Source organism: Microcaecilia unicolor, chromosome 5 (assembly GCF_901765095.1).
Source record: "Microcaecilia unicolor chromosome 5, aMicUni1.1, whole genome shotgun sequence".
Classification (NCBI taxonomy): domain Eukaryota; kingdom Metazoa; phylum Chordata; class Amphibia; order Gymnophiona; family Siphonopidae; genus Microcaecilia; species Microcaecilia unicolor.
In genome coordinates, this window is record NC_044035.1 from 148,684,596 (window position 1) to 148,701,056 (window position 16,461).

The 16,461-nt window shown below is 45.1% G+C and overlaps 1 protein-coding gene across 3 annotated transcripts in view; it reads left to right on the plus strand.

The window, feature by feature from the left end:
- UNC5B (unc-5 netrin receptor B) overlaps positions 1-16,461 on the plus strand; it is a 457,404-nt gene that overhangs the window by 405,411 nt on the left and 35,532 nt on the right. For all 3 annotated transcript variants that reach the window (XM_030203413.1, XM_030203415.1, XM_030203414.1), the window contains 3 exons: positions 2,647-2,734; positions 12,047-12,215; positions 13,363-13,596. In XM_030203413.1, the coding sequence (XP_030059273.1) occupies positions 2,647-2,734; positions 12,047-12,215; positions 13,363-13,596 (491 nt within the window). The remainder of the gene's footprint in view (positions 1-2,646; positions 2,735-12,046; positions 12,216-13,362; positions 13,597-16,461) is intronic.

Consider the following 16,461-nt stretch of genomic DNA (forward strand, 5'->3'; position numbering starts at 1 on the left):
GACACCACATTCTGGTATCCATGAGGCTGACATACTCGAATTAGATTTCACTTGATAAGTTCTTGTAGTTAGGAAGCCTCTGAACCAGTTAAGAACATTACCTCCACTTCCGAGGTATTCTAGGATATATAATAATATTATATGGTTTACCATGTCAAATGCACTAGACATGTCAAATTGTAGGAGGAGTATATTGTTACCAGTAGCAATTGCTTGTTTAACTTTATTTAAAAGAGTGACTAGAACTATTTCAGTGCTGTGGTTAGATCGGAATCCTGATTGAGAGTCATGAAGAATTGAGAATTTATTTAAGTAACTAGTAAAAAAGGCCAGTTTCTGACACAAATGAAACGGGCGCTAGCAAGGTTTTCCTCGGAGTGTGTGTGTTTGGGAGAGTGTATGTGAGAGTGAGTGTTGAGAGTCAGAGTGAAAGTGTGAGTCCAATCCATGCTCCTCTGTCACCTGGCCCCTCCATTCATCCCTATCCAGCAATTCCGCTGTCTCCCTGAGGCCTGCCCTGCAGTCCATATGCATCCATGGCCATCTGTCCCCTCCATTCATCCCTATCCAGCAATTCCCCTCTCCCTGAGTCCTGCCCTTCCAATCCATGCCCATCCATGCTCCTTTGTCACCTGGCCCCTCCATTTTTCCCTATCCAGCATTTCCCCTCTCTGCCTGAGGCCTGCCCTGCAATCCATATCCATCCATGGCCATCTGTCCCCTCCATTCATCCCTATCCAGCAATTCCCCTCTCCCTGAGTCCTGCCCTTCCAATCCATGCTCCTCTTTCACCTGGCCCCTCCATTCATCCCTATCCAGCAATTCCCCTCTCTGCCTGAGGCCTGCCCTGCAATCCATATGCATCCATGCCCATCTGTGCCCTCCATTCATCCCTATCCAACAATTCCCCTCTCCCTGAGTCCTGCCCTTCCAATCCATGCCATCCATGCTCATCTGTCACCTGGCCCCTCCATTTTCCCTATCCAGCATTTCCCCTCTCTGCCTGAGGCCTGCCCTGCAATCCATATGCATCCATGCCCATCTGTCCCCTCCATTCATCCCTATTCAGCAATTCCCGTCTCCCTGAGTCCTGCCCTTCCAATCCATGCCCATCCATGCTCATCTGTCACCTGGCCCCTCCATTTTTCCCTATCCAGCCCTGTCTCCCTGTCTCCCTGAGGCCTGCCCTGCAATCCATATCCATCCATGCCCATCTGTCCCCTCTATTCATCCCTATCCAGCAATTTCCCTCTCTCCCTGAGTCCTGCCCTCCCAATCCATGCCCATCCATGCTCCTCTGTCCCCTGCCCCCTCCATTCATCCCTTTCCAGCAATTGCCCTCTCTCCCTGAGCCCTGCCCTCCCAATCCATGCCCATCCATGCTCCTCTGTCCCCTGCCCCCTCCATTCATCCCTTTCCAGCAATTGCCCTCTCTCCCTGAGTCCTGCCCTCCCAATCCATGCCCATCCATGCTCCTCTGTCCCCTGCCGCCTCCATTCATCCTTTTCCAGCAAGTCCCCTGTCTCCCTTCCATGACCCCCCCTTGCATCCATGCTCCTCTCTCTCCCATGTCCCACTCCCAGCCTGGGCCGCCCTCTTCTCCCCCCCCCCCTTCGCATCCATGGTGTCGTTTCTCCCCTGCCCTCCCGCTCCCATTGTTTTTCTTTTGTGGCCACCCTCTTCGCTCCCCCCAACATGTTTTTTTTTTTTTTTCTTGTTTTTAAATGTACCTCCGTGGCGGTTCCGGCAGCGAAGCGTCAGGGAAGGAGGCGGTGCTCCCGACGTCTAGGTTTCCCTTCGCTGTGTTCCGCCTTCTTTTGACGTCATCCTTGACGTCAGAAGAAGGCGGAACACAGCGAAGGGAAGGCTAGACGTTGAGAGCGCCGCCTCCTTCCCTGACGCTTCGCTGCCGAGCGTTGCGATTGGTTGAGTGTCATTGCTCCGCCCTCGACGTCATCATGTTTGACGCGTGGGCGGGGCAGACACAATGCGATCTCACCCCCTTCACTTTTGGCTAACAGAGGCTTCATTCGAACGTTGGAGGTGCGTTTTATATAGAGAGATCATTAAGTTGCTTGGTAACCAAACCTTCCATTAGTTTGGTTATCAGAGGAATAGATGCTATTGGGCGATAGTTGGTTAAATCGCTTGCATATTATACTTTAGAGGTATATAAATATCTGTATCATATATTCCCTTTTCCCACCTCTTCTCCAGTCAGTGCCCATAGCCTTATCTGCCATTTAGATAGCTTCCCTCTGGACCATTTGGTTTATATCTTTTTGAAGGTGAGTCTCCAGATTTGCACACAATATTCAAAATGAGTCTTTTCCTGCTGCCCTTTGGTTTCCTGATATCCCATCACCTTGTCTACCTGTTTGGCCACTTTAAGATCATCAGATATAATCAGCCCAGGTCCCACTCTTCTTTTTGTGCACAGAATATATATAGTGCCAGTGGTGGATATTGGATGAGCAGACACGTGCCCTGTGGTAACTGGATAGAGACTACTAGCTCATGTCCTAAATAGACCAAATATCTGAGAGGAATTTATATCAGTGATTTGAAGACATCAAGATTTGTAGCACACCGTTAGCATGCTGTGAAATGGGAATTTTCATTTGAAACTGTTTGTTCTCTTTCTAGGAGTGAGTCTGCTAGTCCCTCATGGAGCAGTCCCCCAAGGGAAGTACTACGAGATGTACCTGATCCTTAACAAGCGAGAAAACACAATGTGAGTAAAATCAGATGTTTCCTCTCATTCAGGGGGTAATTTTATAAGCAGCCACTTAATTTTAGATGACAAGATGTGGGTAAATTACCTCTTCCTTAGCATCCATACCTGACCAGTCCAGAGCAATTGGTCAACAGAGATACCCCACTTGTTCTGGACTGGTCTGCAGGACTACGCCTTTTACTGTGGGCATACACATGGGTGGAGCATAAATAGCAGTCCTGACTTGGCTGGATAGCTATCTATGTACCAGCACTGAATATCGCCAGTACCTGGATGACTTCCAGGAGCTGGTGAGTACACAGATATTCAGTTTATAAAAAACACTGACCACCACCAGCTGAATATTGGGGGACTGATTTTTTTTATCCAGTACAGTCTTTTATAATTCTTTTTTTTTTTTTCTCTCATTTTCTCTTGAGAATTTTTCACACCATTCATTTACTTCATAGGCTGTACATGGTGGCCATATTTATTTGATTCTTGGGATGAGGGAGGAAAAGGTCCACTTTCAGTAAGAAAAAATACCAAAAAAATAAAAGTTTTTGTACAAAACAAGGATACCCTTGAAGCTACCAATCCTTTAAGCACAGAGGATCAATTCCAGGGGCATATCTGCGTGGGGCCTCAGGGGCCTGGGCCCCCGCAGATTTTGCCCTGGACCCCCCTACCGCCATCAACCCTCCCCCGCTGCTGTTGCTTACTTTTGCTGGTGGGGGACCCCAACCCCCGCCAGCCGAGGTCTGCTTCCACCTGCCGCTGCCTTAAAAACTTCTTCTTCAGCCGGCGGGGGACCCCAAACCCCCGCCAGCCGCCCCGAGGTGTTTAAAATTCATCTTCGGCCTCCGTGGCCGTGCTGCTGTTGATAGGCGCTGTTGAAATCCACTTCGGAGTCTGACGTCGTTGTACGTTGTACGTGCTGCGACGTCAGACTCCGAAGTGGATTTCAACAGCGCCTATCAACAGCAGCACGGCCACGGAGGCCGAAGATGAATTTTAAACACCTCGGGGCGGCTGGCGGGGGTTTGGGGTCCCCCGCTGGCTGAAGAAGAAGTTTTTAAGGCAGCAGCAGGTGGAAGCAGACCTCGGCTGGCGGGGGTTGGGGTCCCCCGCCAGCAAAAGTAAGCAACAGCAGCGGGGGAGGGTTGGCGGCGGGAGGGGGGTAGAGAGAGTCATTGGTGGCGGTGGGGGCTCTGACAATGGCGGGGGGGGGGGGGGGTCGGTGGCGGCGGAGGGGCTAAAATGTGCCCCCTCCCTCTGGCCCTGGCCCCCCCTACCGCCGGAGTCCAGATACGCCCCTGATCAATTCTATTTACAATTCTGGAAGTAAAAAAAAAAATCCATTTATCTACATTTGGAAATACATTTTGAGATCAGTATGCAAAAGCATTTTTGTGGTCAGCAGTGGGGGGCCAGCCACAGAAGTCCTTTTCACAAGAAAAAAAAATTGTGGTGGCTCTATGTATAACTGGACATTTTATTTGCAAAATGGCCAAAGTTATATGTCTAAAAAAGAGTTGACCTGGGCTTGAGTGAGGAGGGCAGGCCAAAAAGCTGTATGGTAAACAACAAATTCAGCTGCTGAACATATAACTTATCAGGTCAATATATTCAAAAGGGTTTATTCCAGTAAAACCCCGCTGAGCTAGCCGGCCATCAATATTCAATGGCACTTAACTGTGCAGTGCCGCTGAATATCACCTCTAACTGGCCATTCTCTAACTTTATAGGATAGGGGCAGGCCAGGGGTGGAATTAAGGCAAGCACCAAGTTAGCTGGTTAGTGGCAATATTCAGTCTGCTAGCAGGCAAAGTAAAGCACATAAAGTTAGGACAGCAAAACATCTGTCCTAACTTTGGGCTTCTTTTACAAAGCCATGCTGGTGATTCCCACGCGGCAAATGAGAGGAAGCCAATAGGAACTGATTGGGTTTCCTCTCATTTGCTGCACTGGAATCACTAGCACGGCTTTGTAAAAGAAGTCCTTTATGCACTGAATTAACAGGACACCGGCCTTAATATCGGCCAGTGTCCAGTTAAGTTCTAGGTCAGCGGACATGTGTGGCTTCTTGCATATTCAATTAAACATTTTAAATAGGGCTGCATTATGATTAAAATGTAAATTGCACAATTAAAGGTATGTTATTTATTTACTTTGTTCCCACTGCAATTCCTTGTGACTGTGGGCAAGTTACTTAACCCTCCATTGCCCAGAGTCACAAGAAGCTGCAGTGGCAACAAAACTAAATAAATAACATACCATTAATTGCTCGATTAATCACGTGACTAATCACAATTACAAATTTTAATCAAAATGCAGCCCTAATAAATTAAAGAATAAAAAGATAAGAAACATAAACTGAAAATTACAAATTAAAGAATCAAAAACAGTGTGCAGAATAGCTATAAACAGTTTAGTTCAGAAATGCAGCACTAATTTAAAGGTATACATGGATTTTCAAAGCCAGCATTTATTTATTAGGTTTTTGCTCACACCTTTTTCAGTAGTAGCTGAAGGTGAGTTGCATTCGGGTACTCTGGATATTTCTCTGTCCCAGGAGGGCTCACAATCTAGGTTTGTACTTGAGGCAATGGAGGGTTAAGTGACTTGCCCAAGATAACAAGAAGCAGCAGCAGGATTTGAACCGGCCACTTCTGGAGTGCAAGACCGGTGCTCTAACCACTAGGCCACTCCTCCACTCAAAGAGACATATAATATTAAAGGGTCTATATTCAACGCGATTTAACCAGCCAGAAATGGCTCCTGGTCATTTAAATCGCTTTTTCAGGGTGAACCATTCATTTTCAGCAGCACTTAATCGATTAGTGTCGGTTGCTGAAAACGACCAGTTAGTGCTTAAAGCGAAACCGGCTAGTTTGGGGGCATTCCAGCAGGGGCAGAATTGGCACTAGTGCCAATATTCAACACTTCACTGGCCAAGGTAACAGCATAAATGGGACTGCATAAAGGTCAGTCCTATCTTTATCTGCCCCATTAGCCAGTGAAGTGCTGAATATTGCACTTAACTGGCTATGGTTTAGCTGGCTCGAGAAACCTGGAAATTCAGTGCTGGAGCCTGAACACGGCCCAATATTGAATTTCCTGGGACAATACTAGTGGCAGTTAGCAAAACGCTGATCGCCAGTGCCTGAATACTGGACCCCAAATGTTTAGGTTAGTCGTGGAGGATAATTTATTGCAGGTCACTTGGATGGGAATGCCAAGTGGATGCCAGTTTTAAACTTATTTTATAAAAATAGATCAGCATCTATGTTTCTTTATACACACAAGCACAAAAGCATCTAAAATTGTGGTTGAAGTATGCATGTAGATGTGTATCTTATAATTTATGGGCCCGATATTGAGCCAGAGACAAGCAGCGCATTTGCTGCCCGCCATCGGCATTAAACCGGGATATTCAATGCCGGGCCGTATCCGGCGACTGGGCATTGAATATTTGGGTTGATTTTGGCTGCTAAAATGTTAACCGGCTATGTCAATATTCAGTACTAACCCCCAGATTCCATATATGAGGCTTTGAGTAGTGCTTGCAAACTTGGATGCACATCCAGTTTGCACTTGCAACTTAATTGGTTAATGAGCCAGTCAGCACCGATAATTGGACAATAACGAGCAATTATGGCACCAATTGGCAATAATTAAAATTTCTGCATGTATCTTTTTATAAAGAGATGCATATAAATTCTAGTGTGCAGGTCTAAAAAGGGGGTGTGGCCATGGGAGGGGTATGGGAGGGTCTAAGGCGTTCCTAAAATGTCTGCTCCTAATTTACGCATGGCGATTTACACCAGGTTTTCATTGGCATAAATGGTCACACCTAAATGTAGTTGTCGTTCCTGGCACTGAACTCTATTCTATAAACCGTGCCAAACTGTAAGCATGGTTTATAGAATAGTGCTAAGCGCTGTTTTTTCGGTGCAGATTTTTTAGGTGCCATTTATAGAATCTGCTCCTAACTGGTTAACGTTTTAGTGGTCAAAGATAGCCATGCTATTGCTTATCATAGCCAGTTTGGCGCTAAATATGCACAGCTAATTGGCTATGTCATGTGATATTCAGTGGGAGATAACTGGTTATTTCCTGCTAAATATCCATGATTAGGTGCTTAAACCCTATCTAACTGGCCAGGAGCCATTCCTGGTCAGTTAAATCATTTTGAATATCGAGGGGGGGGGTATATACCTACGTCATGGTTTCACCCATACACTCTGTCTAAACTTGAAAACATGCCTACACCTGGGTCATGTACAGTTATGTGACTACTTGTCATAGCGTGTACTTATATGCAGGGGGTACATTTATAAGAGGCATTTTATACATGCATACTGGCATATATACTTGAAAAATCCTTTATAGAATTTCCCCCTTACAGGTAAAAGCTGCTGCGGCATAAGTATTGACTGCTTCAGATTTTGTTTGGTCACTGAATAAGTACAGGGTTCTATATTCACCTTGGTTTAAGTGAATAGGAGAGGCTCCTACCACTGAATATAGGCTCTGACTGCCACAGCAGTGTCCACTTAGTGTTGGGGCAGTCCATGAGTGAATCTTGGGTGGAGCTGGCACTTAGCTAGTGGTAATATTCAGTCCATTAACTGGCTAAGTAGGTGCATAAAGTTAAGGATCGCAAAATGGCTGGCCCAGCATTGAATATCTGGACTTAATTTAGCCCTTGGCTGTCAATGGGCCTCCCCCCCCCCTCCCCACACACACACCGATATTCAAAAGCCATCCAGGATTGACACCTGGCTGGTTAAATGTCCCATCTGCAAATTTTCAGCAGGATATAGCTGGCCATGACCCGCTGAAAATTTTCAGTTAGCGAATAGCTGGTTATATCATGCGACATAACTGTCTATCTGCCGATTTTCAGCACAAGTTTGGTGGCCATATATGGCTGCATGAATAACAGGCCTATCTGTGGCCGGTTCAAACTTAACTGGCCAGTGCTGAATATCGGCTTGGCCAGTTAAGTTTTAACCACCCAAAAATAAACCGAATATTCAATGCCAGTCACCAGAAACGGGCCGGCATTGAATATCCGGGCTCAGTGCTGACCGTGGGAGCTAACTTGGTTAATTCCTGTAGTCTGAATATCAGGCCCACAGTATTTAGAAGTAGCTTGCAAAGAATTCTGAACAGATTTTGAAAGATAATTGTTGTATTTCTGCACACTTCCTAATTTTGGAGGGATGAAGTATAAGGCTACTCACACCATCAAGGAAAGGTCCCTCAATGCTTTGCTTACAACAATGGGAGATAAAGAAACAAGCCTGTAAGATGCTGTGCACAAATCTTAATGAATTTCTGATTAATTAATTCATTAATGTATTTATTTTTGTGCACTTGATACACCACTGAAAAGCCTACACATAGAGGGGCATAATCAAACGGGGCGCCCAAGTTTTCCTGAGGGCGTCGTCGCAGGGCGTCCCCGCGAAGGGGCAGGGAAACCCGTATTGTTGAAACAAGATGGGCGTTCTTCTTTCATTTCAATAATACGGTCGGGGACGCCCAAATCTCAACATTTAGGTCAACCTTAGAGATGGTCGACATAAATGTTGAGATGGTCGACCTTAGAGATGGTCGTCCCCGGTTTTCGGCGATAATGGAATCTGAGGACACCCATGTCAAAAACGACCAAATCCAACTCATTTGGTCATGGGAGGAGCCAGCATTCGTAGTGCACTGGTCCCCCTGACATGCCAGGACACCAACTGAGCATCCTAGGGGGCACTGCAGTGGACTAACTGATGCACTAACAACAGAAAAAGCCCTTCCCTTACCGATCCCTTAGCGATTTGGAAAGGAACGGGCATGCATGAAGGAAATCACATGCAAATGAGCTGCTCGCTGTTAGCTCATTTGCACACGATTTCCTTCCTATGGAGGGGAAGCCAGTGCAGAGCAGCCATGCGTGTCTGCTCTGCGCATGCCAAAGATGGCTTCATACACTTAGACAAGCTGCGTGTATAATAGCCGTCTACAACCTTAAATAAATTGCCATCTATAACCTTAAGGACGTCCAAGCATGAGGTGCCTTCGCTATGCCTCCGTCCCTGCGACGGGCAGTTGAGGACGTCCAAAATGTGGATGTAGACAAAACCTGATACCATGGTTCAATGACGAATTGAAAAAACTCAAAACACAATCCAGGAAACTGGAGCATGGAAAAAATAAAAGATGAACACACACTCAATGCATGGAAACAAATACAAAAAAAAGTACAAATATGCAATAAGACAGACCAAAAGGTCTTATTACAAAACTAAAATAGGACCAGATTACAAAGACTTGAAGAAACTATTCTAACTCGTAAATAAGCTACTGAACACCAACACAGACATCCCATCCGCAGACAAATTGCTAAATACTTCAACGAAAAAATAATAAAGCTACGCAATACACTTCCTCAGCACAACATCGAAAACTTCATCAATGGCTTGGACCCAACCTCTGGAAAATACCCAGCAGACCGAACCTGGTCAAACTTTGCTCTCCTCGCCGTTGAATCAGTTACCCATGCAACTTATAGGTTCTCCAGTACCCAGCCATCTATTTAAAATCCACTCCCGACCGCTTCATAGCACACCTCACATCCCACCTAAACTACATGTTCCAACAAGGTCTCTTCCCTGAGGAATATGGCAACATCCTACTCACCCCAATTCCAAAAGACACCAAGAAAAAAACAAACGAACTCGCCAACTACTGCCCAGTTGCATCTATCCCACTAGCAGTCAAACTGATGGAGAGCATGGTGACCAAACAACTTACTGATTACATGGACAAGTTCTCAATACTATATGAATCACAATCAGGATTTTGCCCCCTCCATAGTACCGAAACTGTGCTAGTCAATCTCCTGGCCAAATTCAAGCAGGAAATAGCTACAGGTAAAAGCATACTTCTCCTCCAATTCGGCTTGTCGAGCGCATTCGACATGGTAAACCACATTATACTACTAAGACTCCTAGACTACATCAGGATTGGTGGAAATATACTCAGCTGGATCAAGGGTTTTCTAACCACCAGAACATACCAAGTGAAATCAAATTCAAACATATCACCACTGTGGAAAGCAGACTGCCGAGTACCTCAAGGATCACCACTATCACCAATACTTTTCAACATAATGATGATCCCGCTGGCTAAGTCCTTATCCAGTCAGGTCTCAACCCATTCATCTACGCAGACAATGTCACAATATAACATTCCCTTCAGACATGATCTGACAGAAATCACCAATGAAATCAAGCTCGGTCTGAACACTATGGACTCATGTGCAAACTCATTTCAACTGAAGCTGAACACTGAGAAAACACACTGCCTCATCTCTCATCTCAACACAATATGTACAAACCCACAATCATAAACACCCCAGACCACACCCTCCCATCTCAGATAGCCTGAAAATACTCAGCGTTACAATCGACCGCAACCTTACACTTGAGAGCCAAGTGAACTCCACAACAAAGAAAATGTTCCACTCAATGTGGAAACTTAAACGCATAAAACCTTTCTTCCCGAGGAAATATTCCGTAACCTAATACAATCAATGGAACTAAGCATGCAGACTATTGCAATGGAATCTATGCGGGATGTAAAGAACAACTCACAAAGAAACTCCAGACCGTTCAAAATACAGCAGCCAGGCTGATATTTGTAAAACACGTTTCGAAAGTGCCAAACCCCTCCAAGAAAAACTGCATTGGCTCCCAATCAAGAACGTATTGCCTTCAAATCTGCACCCTGGTCCACAAAATTATCTACGGCGAAGTGCCAGGCTACATGACAGACCTCATAGATCTACCAACCAGAAACACAACCAGATCATCATGACATACCTAAACCTCCGCTACCCAAACTGCAAAGGACTCAATACAAGCAACCTACGCATCCAGCTTCTCCTATATAAGCACACAACTATGGAACTCACTGCCAAAAGCTGTAAAAACAACCTACGACCATCTAAACTTCAGGAAATCACTAAAACCAACCTGTTCAAAAAGGCATACTCTACCGACCCAACATAAATGCCTACACTCTGCAACACAGCAAAACCAAAGCTCATAATGGACACTATATAACCTCTCCTCTCTTCGATCCCATTGTGCTGACCTTAATCGACCACAACATCACCATGTATTTGTTTCTTTACCGGACTTGGTGAACGCCTTTACGGTACTATGTAAGCCACATTGAGCCTGCAAATAGGTTGGAAATGGGGATACAAATGTAACAAATAAATAAATAAATAAATAACAAATACATTTAAACTGGCCACCTCTGATTGCAAGACCAGTGCTCTAACCATTAGGCCACTCCTCCACTCCACTCCCTTGAAATTTGGCCATCCCTGTTGGGGGGGGGGGGAGTTTCAGAACGTCCAAAATGTTTGACAGAAGGACGTCCACACCTTTGCTATGCCTCCACTGAACACACACCCCCCCCCCCCCCCCAGGGACCTGCATACTGCTGTGATATTTGAGGCTGGCAAAAAAAAGTTTTTTAAGTTGTTTTTTTCAGGGTGGGAGGGGGTTAGTCACTCACTGGCGGGTTCAGGGGAGGTCTCCCCGATTCCCTCCGGTGGTCATCTGGTCAGTTCGGGCACCTTTTTGAGGCTTGGTTGTAAGAAAGAATGGACCAAGTAAAGTCGGCCAAGTGCTCATACAGGGATGCCCTTCTTTTTTCCATTATTGCTCAAGGATGCCCATCTGTTAGGCACGCCCCAGTCCTGCCTTCACTACGCCTTGACGCGCCCCCGGGAAATTTGGGTCGTCCCCCGCGGACGGGAAGCAGTTGGGGACACCTAAAATCGGCTTTCGATTATGCCGATTTGGGGGCCCCTGAGAGGACGCCCATCTCCCGATTTGTGTCGAAAGATGGGTGCCCTTCTCTTTCGAAAATAAGCCTGATAGGCAACTAAACAGTTTATAAAATAGTAAAGTATAGGAGAAAGAGCAAGATGAGAGACAGCAAGAGAAAAACAGAAAAGGTATAGAAGCAATGATAAACAATCTACGGTCAATCAGTAGAGGAGAAATAAAGAGAAAAGAGGTGGGTCTTCATGGCTTATTTAAAAGCAGGGAGGGAGGGTTGATTCCTGATGTAGAGTGGTAAGTCATTCCAGAGTTTGGGACCAGCATAACAAAAGGCTGAGTGACGGGAAATGGAAAGACAAAGTTTGATGAGGGTCAAATGGAAAAGAAGAAAGGGTAACACCATATATCAAGCTGAATCAAGCATGCAAGCTTGATTGTGAACCTCCTTTTCTGTGCTATTGTCTAGGTTGCCTTCAGAGGGAACACAGACGGTGCTGAGTCCTGTAGTTACCTGCGGGCCTCCAGGTCTGCTGCTGTGCCGCCCAGTTATTCTAACCATCCCCCACTGTGCAGATGTAGGCTCCTCAGACTGGATTTTCCAACTAAAGACGCAGTCTCAGCAAGGAAACTGGGAGGTAAGCTCAATAATAACTATATGGCATCCTGGAGCTCTCACCCTCTTCCAGTGGCAAGAACTGGTGGAGTATTCATTGAGCTCATAGCTTCTCCAGAACTGGTTTTCCAGCAGGGATTACACAGAAGAGTGTTGTTTGCAATGGAACTCATGGTTGTTCCAATGCAGCCTGTCTTGAAAGTGACGAACAAATGCTAGTTGTGGGGCCAACACACCCTTGTAGAGAGAGATGTTGACTTACTAGTGTAGGAATGTTTTCTGGGGGAGACTCCTGGCCTTAGGTCGAGGATGGACAAGTGGTTTATACACTATCTCCCTGATTCTATAAACTTGCGTGCCCAAGTTATAGAATAAGGGTAGTTGCATGCGCAACTTAATTTAATAATTGGCTGTTAATTGAGTTAACTAATTATTGGTTTAAAATAGTGTTAATTACTGCTAATTGACATCAATTACCATTTGCATGCGCAACCGTCCTTAGTTGTTGTTCTATAAGTTGTGTGTACCGATTCCATCAATCACACACTTATAGAAGTTGTGTGCATGATGGAATCAGTGCACACCGATTCCATCATGCACACAACTAGGAGTTAGGCACACAGGTTAAAGAATACCTGGAGTTATGCATCTAATGGCCACAGTTACACACCAAGCACTTACACCAGCCTTTGACATAGCATAAGTGCTCCCAGCCGAAGTAAGGTGCAAAACTGTGGACTTGCGCTAGTATTTCTTTAACAGCAGTTCTGCGCAGAATTCATGCTTAGCATGCGTCATCCCAGTACCTAAATTTTGGCACTCTTTCTTGAATCTACCCTATAAGTTTGAAACTAGGATTCCTAGATCTTTCAACTCTGCCTGCTATTGGGCATATGGTCTTGAACAGTGAATTTCTCTCCTTGACTAAACCTCCTATAAACAGAATTTAATTGGTTGTCACTGAATATGAAAACAGTTCTGTGATTGTATTTTAGAGTTTCCATTGGTTCTCTCTTAGTGCAGAATCCTTACCATCATGTGTGAGAGCATTGGCTTCAGGGTTAGATGTGAGGTAATGTCACTAGCAGCAGGGAGTGCAAACTTTCAATACAAAAAGACAGACTGATTGTTTCCATGGATCCTTCTGACATCCACTGGTTTTCCCTCAGGAAGTAGTGACGCTGGATGAAGAGACTCTGAACACTCCCTGTTACTGCCAGCTGGAGTCCCAGACTTGCCACATCTTGCTGGACCAGTTGGGTACCTATGCCTTTGTGGGAGAGTCCTATTCCAGATCAGCCATAAAGCGGCTCCAGCTGGCCATCTTTGCCCCCATGCTCTGCACCTCTTTGGAGTATAACCTCAAAATATACTGCTTGGAGGACACGCCCGATGCACTAAAGGTAACATTGGTCAATGTTTAAGGGTTTGTCTTATGAGTTCCACCTTCCTAATTAATGCAGAGCCTCTTTATTATAAGAACAGGGCTACAAAGCCAAAGAACCTATTTTAAAGGCAGCTTGTTAGGATTCTTTGGAAGGGACCAGTCTGATGGCTCAGCTGCACTGCTACATGCTGGAATGTAAGAGATTTGTGCTTGATGTCCAAGCTGAGCTTCTGCTTCGCAGGGCAGCCGTTCACAGTTCCTAGAGTAAGGGTATGTGCAATTATACAACAGTGGCACCTAGAAGACAATTCTATAACCGACGCCCACAATTACGCACACACTGTGCACATGCATATGTAGGTACATGCTCAGGTAACTGCTAGCAGGGTGTCTAGGCAGTATTCTGCAAATACCCACTCAACTTATAGAGTGGGTATAAGTGGTATTAGCAAGGGGGGCATACAGAGAGGCAGAGCGTAGGTGGGGCTTCTACTTATGTGGGTAACTAAGAGAATGCTGTAAGTTTGACACATCCATGCTGCATTTAGGTGCCCATATTTACACCAGTTGCATGGCTGGTGTAACTGCAGGGCACGGAGATACCAGGTTACCTTAGTATTGTAAAATGGAGCCTAGTTATTATAAAATAAGTTGGCACCCTGAAATTCTATAAATGGTACTTAAAATTGCATGTGCAAATTTGGATATGCACTCAATTTGCGTGTGCAATTTAATTGATAATAAACCAATTAGCACCGATAATTGGGTGTTAATAATCAACTATCAGCATTAATTGGGCCTTAAATTGAAATTTATGCATGCATTTTAAGTCGCGTGGATCCGCTTATATATTTACTTGCAGCTCCAAAAATGAGGGCAGCCATGGGAAGGGTCATAGGTGGATCAGGGACATTCCTAGAATTTATGTGCACTCTTATAGAATAAGGGGTACTGGTATAAATTCTCGCATCTAACTGATTCTGTTGCTAGGCATATTCTATAAACAGCGCCTAACTTTCAGAGATGTTTATAGAATAGCGCTTAGTGTGTTATTTTTTTGGCACTAATTTTTTCGGCACTATTTATAGAGCGCCTCTTATCAAGCCACATTAAGTGTTCCCTCGCGGCAATGCCAACAGAGTCCAGTGAATGGGCTTGTCAGCATTACCGCACCGGGAGCCACTAGTGCAGCTTGATAAAAGAAGCTCAGAATTTGGTCCATACTGTGCAACCTCGGGGCACCTAAATGGAGGTGTGCAGTTGGAGAATTGCGTCCCTAGTGGCCAGGTTCAATATGTTCATGTCTTAGGTTTCAGAAAAAGTCATGATCTGTTTTCCCTGCCTATGGTTTGCTGCAGTTTCTTTCTGTTTAAAGTTTGCAATGTCACTCTTCCTCAAAAACTATCAAAGCAGTGCATTTAAATCTGTTTTTAAAAAAGTGGCAGAAAACAGAAAATAATATAAATTCCAGAATGCAGGGTCATTCCGCAAAAGCCATGTCTTTCCTACCCCCACATCAGTTATTCATCAAATGCAAATGAAAAGAAAAATGGTTTAAGGCCTGCTTTAAAGTTTGGTAAAGCTGTCTCAATTCTCAGGTGTTGCAGCAAAGAATTCCACAGGAATGATGCTAAATAGTACATTTGATCTTAGCTCAAAGGCTGAGGAATGAAGTGGGCTGGTGCTATGTAATAAAAGGCAGATTGATGAATTCAGTCCAACCATGTCCTAAAAATGGTTGTAATTACCAAATTATTTGATCTTAGAGCATAAAGCAGGAGCCCTTAGCATCTCCTAAGTCGGAGGCGGTAAGTGCTCCTGCGTTACTGGCTGCACACTAATGCTAATATTAGCGCATGGTCAGAAATTTAAATAATAGAAAAAGTGCCTATTTTGTGAACACATGAGAAAGCCCATTTACTAGCACACCTTAAGTCATTCCAAAGTTTTGGTGCTAAAAAGTAAAAAGCTGAGTGTCTATTGGATTAGAGGCCGACCAAAACTGGCCCACAATTTAGGTTTTGGTTTCTGCCAAAATGCCAGTGCACTTTCGACTGAAACTGAATTCTGTCTCCCCAATCTGCGCTCACTCTCCGCACTTCTCTTCGGGCCGCCCAACAGCAGAAGAAACTCTCCCCTTTCCCACAGAAAATGAGTCTTCGGGCTGCCGCTGCTTCACCTCTGCCCCCCCAGCAGAGAGCTGACTGCCCGGGCCTACCTTAACAAATTCTGGTGGTCTAGTGACCTCTTAAGGGGCAGGAGTGAAGCCCACTCATTCCTGCCGTGGTGCCGCTGCTCAATGGAAATAGCTGCTGAGACTATGTTGACTGCTGAAGATTTTGCCTCTGGTTTCCATTATAAGATTGTCCTACTTCGGCAAATTCCCCCACCACCTGCAGTTGTCCCTCCACCACCTGCAGTTGACCCTCCACCTTCTTCTTCCAGGTCTCCTCATTCAGCATCACCTGCTCCTACTGATTCTATCACCTCTTTTCATCCTTCTACCCCGTTCTTCTTCAGTTTCTTCTCTTCGCTCGTCCTCCCCATTCATTGATCCTATTCTGGCATTTCTTCTTAAGAGGTTTCTCTGTGCTCTTCTCCTTTTCTGCTCTCTGTGGTTACTCTTAATCACTTTTCTGGTGTTTTCCCTTCTTCCTGGAAGCAGACTGTTATTACTCCCTTGCTTAAGGATTCTAAACTCGATTTCTCTAATGTGCAGAATTACCGGCCAATTCCTAACCTTCCTTTTTATCTAAGATTGTGGAAAATTTGTGTTCTCTCAGCTTTCTGATCATCTTACTCAAATTAATACTCTTCACCCCACCAAACTGGTTTCCGTTCCCACCATTCTACTAAACACTCTCTTCTGGGTATCAGACAT